The 14,690-nt window shown below is 41.6% G+C and overlaps 2 protein-coding genes and 1 long non-coding RNA gene across 6 annotated transcripts; 1 reads left to right on the top strand and 2 right to left on the bottom strand.

The window, feature by feature from the left end:
- Nucleotides 1-532: 532 nt before the first annotated feature.
- LOC111435084 lies at nt 533-6,516 on the bottom strand. Of its 3 annotated transcripts, none has more exons than XR_002709031.1 (4): nt 6,428-6,516; nt 1,680-1,999; nt 1,508-1,567; nt 533-1,009 (listed from the first exon to the last, which is right to left on the bottom strand). It is a non-coding gene; the product is annotated as an uncharacterized LOC111435084 (long non-coding RNA). The 3 variants fall into 3 exon arrangements; XR_002709030.1 differs by lacking the exon at nt 533-1,009 and adding an exon at nt 2,128-2,166 and having other exon boundaries at nt 1,108-1,567; XR_002709029.1 differs by lacking the exon at nt 533-1,009 and having other exon boundaries at nt 1,108-1,567.
- Nucleotides 1,769-6,899, top strand: LOC111435074 (protein SIEVE ELEMENT OCCLUSION B). Its single transcript, XM_023072404.1, has 8 exons — nt 1,769-1,975; nt 2,090-2,194; nt 2,301-2,749; nt 2,852-2,964; nt 3,033-3,175; nt 3,276-3,435; nt 5,760-6,091; nt 6,219-6,899. The coding sequence occupies exons 1-8, from the start codon at nt 1,769-1,771 to the stop codon at nt 6,849-6,851; spliced, it is 2,142 nt and encodes a 713-aa protein (XP_022928172.1). The 3' UTR covers nt 6,852-6,899.
- A 776-nt stretch (nt 6,900-7,675) lies between these two features.
- LOC111435073 (peptidyl serine alpha-galactosyltransferase-like) lies at nt 7,676-14,534 on the bottom strand. 2 transcript variants are annotated; one of them, XM_023072403.1, is made up of 9 exons: nt 14,381-14,534; nt 13,891-14,244; nt 12,202-12,372; nt 11,823-12,066; nt 11,546-11,746; nt 9,863-10,431; nt 9,624-9,788; nt 9,290-9,533; nt 7,676-8,506 (listed from the first exon to the last, which is right to left on the bottom strand). In XM_023072403.1, exons 2-9 carry the CDS (start codon nt 14,193-14,195, stop codon nt 7,835-7,837), a joined length of 2,571 nt encoding a protein of 856 aa, XP_022928171.1. In that variant the 5' UTR covers nt 14,196-14,244; nt 14,381-14,534; the 3' UTR covers nt 7,676-7,834. The 2 variants fall into 2 exon arrangements, with proteins under 2 accessions (XP_022928171.1, XP_022928170.1); XM_023072402.1 differs by having other exon boundaries at nt 13,891-14,534.
- Nucleotides 14,535-14,690: the final 156 nt, after the last annotated feature.

Genomic DNA, 14,690 nt, shown 5'->3' with positions numbered 1-14,690 from the left:
CAATCGCAAGTCTGCTGCCATCAAAGTGCGAATGTGACAAGTCGTCATAACTCCACAGAAAACTCCTACTTAAAACCAACCTTCACAATTAAAGCCGGCAAAAGTACATATCTAACCCTCACAATAAAAGCCGTCAAAAGTACATATCTCATTTGACACTTTTAAAAAGATAAAAAATGTTTTTGAACTTCATATCCAAACTTTTTGATCATGTTTTCAAAAGGTCGAAAAGTTCTTAACGAAACTCCGTTAAAAAATATTATTTATAATCAAAATTCCAAGGGACAAAAGAAGCTACTAAAAGTAGTTTTTTCAAGCCAAATAATATCGACGATAAAAATTCAAGCTTCTAACTTTTGATCGACGTCATAATGCTCCAAGCAATTAAGCCATGCAGAACTCGATACGGATCGATGTCATAAATTTCCAAACAGTTTAAGCCATGTAGAGCTCGATACTATCTTCGTGTTTAAAAACATAATAACTTGTAAAGCATACACAAAAGCAAGGGATCAAAGCTTTTCCTCATGCATCCCCTTCAACAGATAGCTAATTTAACATAAAATATGAACATTCTGAGCAACATTTGCAAGTAAAGAAAGGAAGAAACTTTGCTGTTCGAAGGTTTATGCAATAAAAATGTACCAAAATTCTCACCTATATTTGCAAGTCAAGAAAAGCAACGGTAAAGAGTTGCATTCAATCAACAAGCTACCACCAAAATTAGTATCATATGACACTAATGTACGATGATACACGGGCTTATTTGAAGTGAATGACACCCGATATCCTTTTTTTTCCTTTGAGTAACTAATTACGTTTAACGTCCCTTTATGACCGCGAGCACCAGCGAGTGGTGTGACGACGACCAACTTGATTGAAAATAACGATTTGAAGGTAGTTCAAAACTGGAATTGGCATAATATCGCGAAGTGGCCGCCTAACTGAAGAACCAAAAAGCTCTACGTCAAACTAAAGCCCCTGAGAGTTGGCCACGAGGCAACAGCCTCTGACATCAACAATAAATGAAACAAAGGATATGAACCTCCGACCTCTAAATCGAGGTCGTATGTAGAATCTAAAAACTAATAATAAATAAGACATTTCTAAAACTTTCATCGTAAAGAGAACCAAACAAATATTGAGAATATTGTTTTCAATTACATATATCACGATAGATCCTAAAATATTAACCCCAACCTAAATATCAGATCCCGATAATCATCAAAGATATTTACAACCCGAACAATCCAGTTTAGCTCAAAACCGGGAGTTAATGTAAGCAAACCATGCATACATCCTTATTCAAAACAAAGATTATCAATCAATCTTCTTTACCTCATGCACAAAACCTCAACAAAGATGAATATTAATAATATCGACTCGACTTACTTTCGACTTACTTTCTATATCAGCACATTATAAATATAAATATCAATATCTAAACTATTAGGCATAAAAATTTGAAATTCTGAATGTTCCATAGAATTTTTGCTTTGAATCTTACCGTTTCTTCATTTGTGATAAACCAAACAGAGCAAGTGATCCGCAGACAAATATTCTGATCCTGCACAATCACAATGAAACGTTAATGGTAAGATGAAGGGTCCACAACAAAAAGCGTTGTGACATGGAAGGCATTTACTAAAGAGGAAGAAAAGAAGTTGATTCAACAGAACCTTTACTCTTTCTCAAGCCTATAAATTTGGCGACCTATCTTGCAGACATTCCATAAGCTTCTTCTTCTCTACCTTTGCATTGTACAACAATGGCGGGCAGTAATAAGTTCTCACTAGCCTCTAGACATCAATTGGCCAAGGGTAACAAGTTCATGTTCGCCATTTCCGACGACAATGCGATGATGAAGCAAATAACAGCCACCCATGATCCTGATGATCGAGATGTCGATACAAGATCCCTTCTACATCTTGTCGAAAACATTCTGAAACGTGCTACATTAGCTGCAGATCCCATGGTATGAAACTAGTCCATTCTGCTTCTGCACGTATAAAAATATCGAACACTTAATGCAGACAATAGAGTAAATTGTTGAAAATGGTTGCTCAACTAATTATGAATGGTAAAACAGGGTTCACATGAACTAGAGAGTTTGGAGAAAACAGACACCAATCAAGCAGGCTTCACGACCATGTTGGAAGCGTTGTCCTACACAATTGATAGGATTTCGAGTGAGGTGATTGAAAAATGATTATTTTTAACTACTCAAGTTTCAACTAGCCCTACACATGAGTGATATATGATATTGAATATTGACATGTTATTGTGATGAACATTATCAGATATCATACAAGGCATTGGAAGGGATAGATCCACATGCAACATCATTGGCAATCTTTAACATGTTGGCAAACTACCAATGGGATGCTAAGCTGGTGCTAACATTAGCAGCTTTTGCTATGAACTACGGGGAATTCTGGCTTCTTGCTCAGATTCACTCCCAAAACCAACTAGCGAAAGCGATGGCAATTTTTAAGCAACTTCCAGGAATCCTCGAGCATTCGACTGCATTAAAGCCTAAGTTCGATGCGCTAAAAGATCTTGTGACAGCTATATTGGAGGTAACTTGGTGCATCATTGACTTGAAGGAACTTCCATCAGAATATATCTCACAAGAGGTTCCAGCAATGTCCACAGCAGTAACCCATATCCCGACTGCGGTCTACTGGACAATTAGAAGTATTGTTACCTGCGCAACTCAGACTACTAGCTTAACTAGCATGGGATATGAGTATGTTCTCCTCCTCTCTTTCTAGTCATCCATCTTCGATTTTTTTCTCTTCACAGCCATATCGTACCATGAACCGATAACCTTGTGGTTGTCTGGATTCAGGTTAGCCTTATCAACCAGTACCGAGTCGTGGGAGCTATCTACTCTAGCTCACAAGCTTAAAAACATTCATGATCATCTCAAAAAGCAGCTGGTGCTCTGCCACCAATATATAGGTAGATTAAATAGATAGTTTCTTTTCGCCCTCTCCACAACACTGATAAGTCGCCGTCCTTTAATGCAGAGGAAAAGAGAGACATTGAATCATTTCAAATGCTCGTTCGTCTTTTTGAAATGACCCACCTGGATAACATGAAGGTTCTCAAGGCTCTGATTTATGCTAAAGATGATCTGCAGCCTATAGTTGATGGCTCTACAGGGCAAAGGGTCTGGACATCTCACTACTGCTAACAAAACTCAGTTAACACTTCCAATTCTCACCTCTCAACATTCTTCTAACTATCGCTTGATTCTCTATTAAAAACAGGTTAACCTCGACGTTCTAAAAAGGAGAAATGTGCTACTGCTCATCTCAGACTTGAATATCTCCCATGACGAACTTTCGATTCTTGATCAGCTTTATAATGAGTCAAGGGCCCAAGGAATGCAGGTCGAGAGCCAGTTCGAGGTAGTTTGGATCCCGATTGTGGACTGTTAAGGATATTTAGTAATAAATTATAGTTTACCATATATATTATATTTGATATTTTATTATAAGGCAAATATCTAACATTTGCCTTATTACTATAGTATCTTTCCATTTATTGTTATTTCCATTTATTACTATTTCCATATCCTTGTAATTTATTTGATTATAAATAAGATAACTTTCACACCATTTAGGTGTGGTGGATTCAGCAAACATTCACATGGTATCAGAGTCATTTTGGTTTAGCAACCTAGATCCTTTCTTTTCAATGGCTTTTGAAATCTTCTACTGTTCTTCTCCACCACCACTGTTGTCTTTGATGCCGCAGGGGCAGTCGTCATGGCTGTCACATGCAGAGTCGATTGATTATTCTTTGGCTCCACCTTTTTGACCTCCAAATCATCCTTCGCCATACTCTGTACATACAACCTCACCTTTTCCAAACATAGCCTCTTTCATTTTCTTCCCAATTTTTCCTTCATCCTTCACAAAAACCCTAATCTTAGGATCTTCATCAGCATTCCTCTTCGAAAATATACAGAATCTCAATAAGCCCATCGACCTTCTGCAGAGATTTACCTTTGGAATCTGGGCGCCGCACTGGCATCTTCGCCAACCAAGTTGCCGCCGCCCTTCTCGCCAAAATTGGCTCCTTCGCCCCAATGTGGCGACTCTTCCAGCTGCCCTTCTCGCCAAAATTGGCTCATTCGCCCAATGTGGCGACTCTTCCGGCTTCAACATTGTCTTTGTCCCTTGCTCTAGGTTTCCCCTTCTACTTCTTGGGGTTAGACATATTCTCACCAGAGCCAAGTCAGCATCGTCGCTAAGCGACAATCCCTCTTCATGGGTTAGACATATTCTCACCGAAGCCAAGGCAGCATCGCCGCTGAGCGGCGATCTCTCTGCAGTTTTCGATGGCCAAGAAAGTGTTTCTCTACGCCTCCTCTGAACCAGGTTGTTAACATCTTCACGAAAAGTGTTTCTCAACCTCTTTGAATTTTTCAGATTCAAGCTTCACGTTCGTTTAAATCCGACGCTTAGCTTGCGGTGGGGTGTTAAGGATATTTAGTAATAAATTATAGTTTACCATATATATTATATTTGATATTTTATTATAAGGCAAATATCTAACATTTGCCTTATTACTATAGGTATCTTTCCATTTATTGTTATTTCCATTTATTACTATTTCCATATCCTTGTAATTTATTTGATTATAAATAAGATAACTTTCACACCATTTAGGTGTGGTGGATTCAGCAAACATTCACATGGTATCAGAGCCATTTTGGTTTAGCAACCCGGATTCTTTCTTTTCAATGGCTTTTGAAATCTTCTACTGTTCTTCTCCACCACCACTGTTGGCTTTGACGCCGCAGGGGCAGTCGTCATGGCTGCCACATGCAGGGCCGATTGATTATTCTTCGGCTCCACCCTTTTGACCTCCAAATCATCCTTCGCCATACTCTGTACATACAACCTCACCTTTTCCAAACATAGCCTCTTTCATTTTCTTCCCAATTTTTCCTTCATCCTTCACAAAAACCCTAATCTTAGGATCTTCATCAGCATTCCTCTTCGAAAATATACAGAATCTCAATAAGCCCATCGACCTTCTGCAGAGATTTACCTTTGGAATCTGGGCGCCGCACTGGCATCTTCGCCAACCAAGTTGCCACTGCCCTTCTCGCCAAAATTGGCTCCTTCGCCCCAATGTGGCGACTCTTCCAGCTGCCCTTCTCGCCAAAATTGGCTCATTCGCCCAATGTGGCGACTCTTCCGGCTTCAACATTGTCTTTGTCCCTTGCTCTAGGTTTCCCCTTCTACTTCTTGGGGTTAGACATATTCTCACCAGAGCCAAGTCAGCATCGTCGCTAAACGACAATCCCTCTTCATGGGTTAGACATATTCTCACCGAAGCCAAGGCAGCATCGCTGCTGAGCGGCGATCTCTCTGCAGTTTTCGATGGCCAAGAAAGTGTTTCTCTACGCCTCCTTTGAACCAGGTTGTTAACATTTTTGCGAAAAGTGTTTCTCAACCTCTTTGAATTTTTCAGATTCAAGCTTCACGTTCGTTTAAATCCGACGCTTAGCTTGCGGTGGGGTGTTAAGGATATTTAGTAATAAATTATAGTTTACCATATATATTATATTTGATATTTTATTATAAGGCAAATATCTAACATTTGCCTTATTACTATAGTATCTTTCCATTTATTGTTATTTCCATTTATTACTATTTCCATATCCTTGTAATTTATTTGATTATAAATAAGATAACTTTCACACCATTTAGGTGTGGTGGATTCAGCAAACATTCACATGGACCATTCCATCAAGTGGGATGATTTGATGCAAAAACGGTTTGAGTATCTCCGATCCATAATGCCATGGCACATAGTGCACCATCCTACATTGATCTCTAAGGCAGTTGCTAGATTCATCAGGGAAGTATGGCAATTCAGAAACAAGCCTATCCTTGTGGTTTTAGACCCTCAAGGTAAAGTAGTAAGCCCAAATGCAATCCACATGATGTGGATTTGGGGAAGTCTTGCCTTCCCATTCACCAGCTTGAAAGAGGAAGCTCTATGGAGGGAAGAGACCTGGCGGCCCGAGCTGCTCGTGGACGGCATCGACCCCGCCGTTCTGAACTGGGTAATTCAGCCATCATAAAGCTAAAGCTATGACTCATTACTGAAATCTCCATATTCAAATCTTAAAACCTTTCTTAAAAAACCATCTAGTTCTTCAATTGTCTTCTTATTCTGTTTTCAAAACACAGATTAAGGAAGAGAAGTACGTGTTCTTATATGGAGGAGACGACATAGAATGGATAAGAAAATTCACAATCACAGCAAAAATGGTGGCACAAGCAGCACGCATACCTTTAGAAATGGTGTATGTAGGAAAGAGCAGCAAAAGAGAACGCGTAAGGCAAATCATTACAACAATCACAACAGATAAACTAGGCTATTGCTGGTCAGATCTTACCATGATTTGGTTCTTCTGGACTCGAATCGAGAGCATGCTGTTCTCCAAGATCCAATTAGGAAAAGCCGACGATCGCGATCCCCTGATGCAAGAAATCAAGAAGCTCCTCAGCTACGACAAAGAAGGAGGATGGGCGGTTCTGAGCAAAGGATCAACCGTGATCGTCAATGGCCATAGCACCACCGTCTTGCCCACCCTCGTAAACTTCGATTCATGGAAGCAACAGGCCGCCGATGAGGGTTTCGACGTAGCTTTCAAGAATCATCACGACGAACTTCAAGGCATTACTCATCCTTGTTGCCGCTTTGAATTTCCACACACCACCGGGAGAATTCCGGAGAATTTCAAGTGCCCTGAATGCGATCGGCACATGGAGAAACTCACCACTTTCCTCTGCTGCCATGACGAAAAACTAGATGAATGAACCAATGGAAGAATACCTGGTTGACGTAAAATAAAACAGCAATTCTTCAACAATAAAGATTTCTTTTGTTTTAGCTATCGTCGTTAGCATCACGATTTTATATTTCGTTCCCTTCTCCAATCGATATGGGATCTCGCAGGTGCATCTCGATATTGGCTCGGGAGTACTCCGTTTTAGCTCGTTACGTATCGTTATTAGCATCACGATTTTAAAACGCGTCTACTAGGGAGATATTTTCACACCATTATAAGAAATATTTCGTTTCTTTCTCCAAGCGATGTGGGATCTCACAGGTGCATCTCGATATTTGCTCGGGAGTGCTCCTCAAGTCTCCCTTTCACGTAGATCGCTCGGGAGTGCTCTCTTCTTTGTCTTTTTCATTCAATGTCAACGTTGCATCAAAAAATCTTCGTCCTCGATCTCTATTCACAACGCAACATAGAAGTCAACATTTTTTTTCTCGGTATCTGTTTGTTTAAGTCACCGAGAAGCATTATGTAATCACTATTAAGCCAACGCTCATTCCTTTCAAGTTTGATTACGCCCCTAGACTCGTTACGTTGTTCGACTGAACTCTTAACTTTATTGTTGTCAGTCTAGTGCATTTCGTTTGACCACTTAGGTGAGATTTTGAAGTACGGAAGGTAACTCGTGCATCTTCAACCTTGTTTAGTTATCATTATTATATTTAATGTAAAGTTTATTGTTTAATAACTTAAATATAATTACAATAATAACTCGTTCTTTAAATATAATCTCGTTTTTCTCATCTAATGTCAGAAGATCCTCTATCAGTTGCAGAAAATTTGAAGAGGCTCCGTTTCCGTTCAACTCTTGAAAAATCGGTGGAACTTAACCAAACACGAACATTCGAAATCAAGAACCCGCGACGTCCAGCTCGAGAGGAGTTGTGTTCTACATGTTGCTTTGCCACTGTCGTTTATGTCTACAACGAACTTCTGAATTCACTTTGTAAGAAAATGTTACAACGAGGCATCGAGATCTCGGGCATACTTCTCCTGCCCGTTTCGATCCACGAAACTCATATAGGAAGCACTTCTCCTCTTGTTCTTATGATGTTTTCCCTTCACCCCCTTCCCTTTCCGACCTGAAAACTTCGACACGATCATTACCATGAACACGAAACCAGATATCGCCCACAGAGCAATAATCCACATCCTAAGAGAACTAAACATCCCGTCCTCTTTAGCCTCCTCCGATGATTCCCGAGAATTCTCTGTTGACAAAGTGTCGCCTTTTCCGACATCGTCAAGCTTTCCGAGTTTCCTCGAAACCACAGCTCCGCTTTCATCTCCCGAGTTCAAGTCGGTCAACGAGCTAGGATCCGGGCAGTTCATCTTCATGTGATGCAGATTGAGAGCTTCATTGAGTGTTCTTATACACTCTATGCTGAGCAAGTCCCTTGCAAATGAATCCTTGTCAGTTTGATCAAGTGTGGAAGGATCTGGTGGGGCTGGAAATTTGGCCCAGCATTTGTTGATCATGTCAGTTTCCCTCCAATTTGCCTTGTCAAAGCTCCAATTCCCAACTTTAAATTCAAGTCCATAGTGAAAAACTCTGTAATGAACTCCGGGATCGGGAGCGTATCCCGGGTATAACAATATTTCCGAGCTCCGAATATGATGTAATTGCAACTGTTCGAACACGAAAAAGAGATATTTTCAGTTTCATTCGAGAATATTCAATGCTCGTTTCGACCTGGTTTACAACGAAGACATTGAAATGATTGTACATCTCGCTAACATGCAACCTAGAACAATACCCACAACTTTCATAGCGTTTCGTTTTGAGATAGGTAAGCCTTATGTCTCCATAGACGAGCATTTAAAGCCTTGTAGAGTAGGTCTCGTAAATCTCGTAGCAAAATTTAAGGACTAAAACAAAACAATCGAAAGTAAATGTAACAGCTCAGGCCCACCGCTAACAGATATTGTCCTCTTTAGGCTTTCCCTCAAGGTTTTTAAAACGTGTCTACTAGGGGGAGGTTTTCACACCCTTAATAAAGGGTGTTTCGTTCTCCTCCCCAACCGATGTGGGATCTCACAATCCACCCCCCTTTAAGGCCTAGCGTCCTTGCTAGCACTCGTTCCTTTCTCCAATCGATGTGGGACCCCCACCAAATCCACCCCCCTTCGGGACCCAGCGTTCTTACTAGCACACTACCTCGTGTCTACCCTCCTTCAGGGTTCAGCCTCCTCGTTGGCACATCGCCCAATGTCTAGCTCAGATACCATTTGTAACGGCCCAGGCCCACCGCTAGCAGATATTGTCCTCTTTGGACTTTCCCTCAAGGCTTTTAAAACGCGTCTACCAGAAAGAGGTTTCCACACCCTTATAAAGGGTGTTTCGTTCTCCCCAACTGACGTGGGATCTCACATTAAAGGAACAAAAGTAGCACCATGGATCAAAATAAGTACCTCGGCAGCACCGAACGAGTAGCCATACATTTCACTGATCCAGCCAGATTGGTATATATCTCCCGTGATATTTGTTGCATAATGAGCTCGGTCCGCTCGGACCTCCTCGGTTTTATGCAGCCATAGCAAGGCAAATTTCCTGAGATCATCAATGTGCATGATAATAACACCACCAACCTTGTCACAAGCTTCAGGATGGCTTGTATGGAGTTTGGCAAGCACATTGTCACAGCCAATGAGGTAACTACCAGCAAGCATATATGCAAAACGAGTCGAAATAAGTATAGTTTTATGTCGTTTATACGCCGAGAGAGACATTGAAATAACTTCTTACTCGTAGGGAGTCGAAACAGGACGTCCCCGAGCTGCTTTGAACTCCCACGGCGTAATAGATCCTCTCATAATCATATCAGCATCAAGAATAACTATGAATTCGGCATCGGTGTCGACATGATTGAGCCAATGAAGCACTGCAGCTGGCTTGTTTATCGCCGGATACCTAAGACGACATCAGTGTCTACATTATAACTTTGCTCAAAGGCGGGCTCGTTAAGGAAGATAAAAAGAGATTACCAGTCGCCTGTTAATGGATGTCGGCTCATGGAAGGAACGTAATGGGTCGGAGCCAGATTGTGACCTTTGTATTCCTTCAAGTCCTCGTCGGTACAGCTGAGAAGTCGAGTAATGTTTCCAGGTTGGCCACTCAAGCGGAAACTATGCATAAGGCCTACAGTTTGCCAATCGAAATACGTAGAGCACTCGGTCGAGAAAAGGGTGTGGATCTTTGGATATGGTTCCTGCAGTTCATCGAGCTCGGGTTGTTTCTGAACAAGTTCTTCCTTCACTGGTGGTTTTGGAACATGTTCTTTCTTCGCTCGTCGTTTCGGAACATGTTCTTTTTTAACCGGTTGTTTCTGAACACGAACTTCCTTCATTACAAGAGTAGCAGGGGTTGGATACTTCGGTTTAGTTAGATCAGTAAAAATTTTACTCTTTAAAAAGCTTAAATATTTTGACCATGGTGGCTTCGGGCATCCGTTTCGTTTATGTTGCAACAGCAGGCCCTCGTTCAACACGTTCATACACTCTATATTTATAAGTAGCCCTCGCTTCTTATTTGAATCGGATTCCATTTGTTGTATCTGCACCAAGTTCAATTTTTAGCAACGAAGTAACAACTTATGAACTAAAATTTAAGCCCACCGCTAACAGATATTATCCTCTTTGCAGGAACAGGTCTCCGAGCTTCCTCTCAAGGTTTTAATACGTGTATGCTAGGGAGAGGTTTCCACACCCTTATAAGGAATGCTTCGTTCCCTTCTCCAACCGATATGAGATCTCACAATCCACCCCCCTTGGGGGCCAGCGTCCTCACTGGCACACCGCTCGGTGACTGGCTCTGATACTATTTGTAACAACTCAAACCCACCGCTAGTAGATATTGTCAGGTTTGGCCCGTTCCGTATCGCCGTCAGCCTCACAGTTTTAAAATGCGTCTACTAGGGAGAGGTTCCCACACCCTTATAAGGAGTGCTTTGTTCACCTCTCTAACTGATGTGGGATCTCACAATCCACCCCCCTTAGGGGCCCAGCGTCCTCACTGGCACATCGCTCGGTGATTGGCTCTGATACTATTTGTAACAACTCAAACTCACTGCTAGTAGATATTGTTTGTTATAGCCCGTTACGTATCGCCGTCAGCCTCACAGTTTTAAAACGCGTCTACTAGGGAAAGGTTTCCACACCCTTATAAGGAATGTTTCGTTCACCTCTCCAACCGATGTGGGATCTCACAATCCACCCCCCTTGGAGGCCCAGCATCCTCACTGGCACACGCACGACGACTAACTCTGATACCATTTGTAACAGCTCAAACCACCACTAGCAAATATTGTCCGCTTTCGCCCGTTACGTAACGCCGTCAATTTACTAGGGAGAGGTTTCCACAACCTTATTAGGAATGCTTCGTTCCCCTCTCCAACCGATGTGTGACCTCACAATCCACCCCTCTTGGGGGCCAGCGTCCTCACTGGCACACTGCTCGATGACTGGATCTGATACTATTTGTGACAACCCAAACTCACCGTTAGCAGATATTATCCGTTTTAGCCCGTTACGTATCGCCGTCAGCCTCACGATTTTAAAACACGTCTACTAGGGAGAGGTTTCCACACCCTTATGAGGAATGCTTCGTTCCCCTCTCCAACCTACGTAGGATCTCACAATATCAAAGGAACCATTCATTTAGATACATACCTCTCGAGGATAAGGAGGTTCGGGGAAAAGCCGGTTACAGTCATAGACGATACCATCTTCATGGTGATTTAATTTATTAAACGACCAATTTCCGACACTAAATGGCAACCCATAGTGAAGAAGTATAGGCTCAACGTCGGGACGAGGAATATAACCCGGGTATATCATCAAATTATCATTAATTTTGTGGCGGAGACCAACCTACATTAAGCAAAGAAGTCAGATAATCAAAACATAAATCTTGAGAATAACGGGTAAGAGGAAGAACAAAGCTTACTTCCGCTGCTGCAAACGAGTAACCGTACATCTCACTTATCCACCCTTTCCCATAAATATCCCCCGTTATGTTGGTCGCCCAGTGATCTCTATCTTCACGTACTTCCTCCGTCTTCGAGAGCCACATCGGTGCGAACACTCGAAGATCATCTATATGCATTGCTAACAAGCCACCGACTTTGTCACAGAGCTCGGGGTGCTTCGTGTGCAATTTAGCAAGAATGTTGTCACATCCAACCAAGTATCTGAAAGAAATAGTGTTTACATCATTCAAACTCATCAGCATCGATCCAAGTAACGTCGATACCGTCTTGGTTTAAGGAGAATATAAGCTTCGATGCTTAAAAAGACCGAAACGAGAGAAGAGAGAAGATCGTAACCCGTAATATGCTGCAACAGGTCTGCCCTTTTCAGCACCAAGCTGCCATGGTATTATGGGGCCTCTTATGATCATGTCTGCATCCAAAATCACAACCCAATCAACATTCTCTGCTTCTTTACTGTGTTTAAGCCAATGGACAACCCCTGCAGGCTTATTTATTGCAGGATACCTGCAAAAACAAGTCATTTTTCGCTTCATTCGTAGCCGTGTTTCAAGAGGAGGGAAACGAAAAACAAACAAGTTTCAAGTTCGAAGAAAGATAGATCGACAGAAAACGTCTTCGTTTATTGATGTAAAAATAGGTCGAGTTTCATGAGTGAGTAATATATAGTCAGTCTTAAGGAATCGTGAAGCCTCTCGAGCATGCAAAGTACACAAATATTCTTCTTTTTGCACCTAAACTAGGCATCTTTTTGCACAAGGTCAAAATTCAAGCCCTTCCCGACCCCGTTTGTCCCGTTTCGTTCCCCCTTTTCCAGTTCGAATTTTACGTGCCATTTCGAACAAGAATATTGCATCATTCCACTACCCTTTAGAATTGAGATATATTTCCTAAACAAGAAGCCTCCTTCACCACACCGGGTTTGCGGTTATCGATTGCTAAACGAGCTAAGCTTGGAGCATTGAGTTAGCATCGTTAAACAGTTGAACGAAGCACAAAAGGGAACCACAATATCATCATTCTGTGCTCCTAATCCAACAGGTCTACCCATCTCATAGAAAGAAGGGACGAAAAACGATATACAAACCGATCGATCTATTCAACAGATGAGCAAATGTAGAGCTAAAATCAAACAAAACCAAGGAAGATAACAATCAAATCACATCCAAATCCTCGGCTGTAACCGTCGAAGCCCACTACTAAGCAGATACTGTCCTCTTTAGGATTTCCCTTTCGGGCTTCCCCTCAAGGTTTTTAAAACGCATCTGCTAGGGAGAAGTTTCCATACCTTTATAAAGAATGCTTCGTTCCCTTCTCCAACTGATGTGGGATCTCACAATCCACCCCCTTCGAGGCCCAGCGTCCTCGCTAGCACACTACCCAGTGTCTGACTCTAATATCATTTGCAACAGACCAAGCCCACCACTAGCAAATATTGTCCTTTTCAGGCTTCCCCTTTCTGTTAGAGGGGAGGTTTCCACACCCTTGTAAGGAATACTTCGTTCCCCTCTCCAACCGATGTGGATCTCACAATCCACCCCCTTTCGGGGTCTAGTGTCCTCGTTAGCACACCGCTCGATATCTGGCTTTGATATTATTTGTAACAGCCCAAACCCACTGTTAGCAAATATTGTCCTCTTCAGGCTCTCCCTTTCCGTCTTCCCCTCAAAGTTTTTAAAATGCGTCTGCTAGGGAGAGTTTTCCACACCCTTATAAAGCATGCTTCATTCCCCTCTCCAACCGACGTACCATCTCACATCAGCTCCAACGTTCTCGAAACGAAATAGAAAAGGATGAACAAAATCTAACCCATCCCCACTTTTGGGATATCATCTCTACTCCTACAAAACTATGAAACTAATCCAACCAACAGATGAACAATCTCACAGCTAAAATCAAAACAAAACCATCACAAATATCAATCAAATTCAAAAACCATCAAATCAATAACCAAAACCACAGCAAAAGCAACACAAAAGCCCAAAAGTTCATAAAATCAAAGGGAAAACATGAAGAAACTCTCACCAATCCCCTGTTTTGGGGTGCCTACTCATGGATGGAACCTCAAAAGTTGGAGCCAAATCCATCCCCTTATAATCCTTCTTCTCCTCATCGGTGCAACTAAGCAACCGGGTGATCGGCCCTGGTTGCTTCGACTTCCTGAAGCTATTCATCAACCCAACCGTTTGCCAATCAAAGTAATCCTGACACTCCACCGAGAACAGAGTATGAATCCGCCACGACGCCGCCACGCCGGAGCTATTACTCCTCCCATCGCCAACAACAAACTCCGCCAAAAAAATCGCCACAAACACCAAGAACTCCCTCATTTTGGCTCAATCCAATCCCGGATTTCAATTAAGTATCGGTTTTAGAGATCTGGATTGCATTTCGCGGATCACAGCATCAGGTCAAACTTCAAATCTTTCTAACTCTTTTTTTGGATTTCTTCGACATGGAGAAGAGGGAAACGATGTAATAAAATAATTTAGAACAAAAATCTATAAAATACAACCTGTTTTTTGTTCTTCAATTTCGACTGGGTTATGAATTTGCTTCTCTGATCGGAGCATGGGGGCTCTTGGGAATGGTTCTTGTAATCCAACTACCATTTCCAGGTAGCGCTTCTCTTCCGGGGTAATTATGGCCAACACCCACTACGAATTTCAATAAAAATTTAGTTTAAGCGTTAATTTTCGTTGAAATTTTGTTAATTTCACGCTAAATATATGTTTTATATTCATTACACATTATAATATTTTCATTAACTTTCTATTTTTATATAGAAACTTCCAAAAAAAAAAAAAAAAAAAAAAAAAAATTTA

The sequence above is a fragment of the Cucurbita moschata genome, unplaced genomic scaffold (assembly GCF_002738365.1).
Source record: "Cucurbita moschata cultivar Rifu unplaced genomic scaffold, Cmos_1.0 Cmo_Scf00048, whole genome shotgun sequence".
Classification (NCBI taxonomy): Eukaryota; Viridiplantae; Streptophyta; class Magnoliopsida; order Cucurbitales; family Cucurbitaceae; genus Cucurbita; species Cucurbita moschata.
This window is presented reverse-complemented; position numbering and strand designations above follow the sequence as displayed.

Bases quoted from the DNA above. Each gene is read 5' to 3' on its own strand.
- LOC111435074 (XM_023072404.1), top strand. From the start codon at position 1,769: ATGGCGGGCAGTAATAAGTTCTCACTAGCCTCTAGACATCAATTGGCC. The intron at 2,195-2,300 runs GTGATTGAAAAA...GAACATTATCAG, and splicing joins TTGATAGGATTTCGAGTGAG to ATATCATACAAGGCATTGGA. The intron at 6,092-6,218 runs GTAATTCAGCCA...TTCAAAACACAG, and splicing joins ACCCCGCCGTTCTGAACTGG to ATTAAGGAAGAGAAGTACGT.
- LOC111435073 (XM_023072402.1), bottom strand. From the start codon at position 14,195: ATGAGGGAGTTCTTGGTGTTTGTGGCGATTTTTTTGGCGGAGTTTGTT. The intron at 9,789-9,862 runs GTAATCTCTTTT...ATGTCGTCTTAG, and splicing joins CATCCATTAACAGGCGACTG to GTATCCGGCGATAAACAAGC. The intron at 8,507-9,289 runs GTACTTATTTTG...GTGTTCGAACAG, and splicing joins ACTCGTTCGGTGCTGCCGAG to TTGCAATTACATCATATTCG.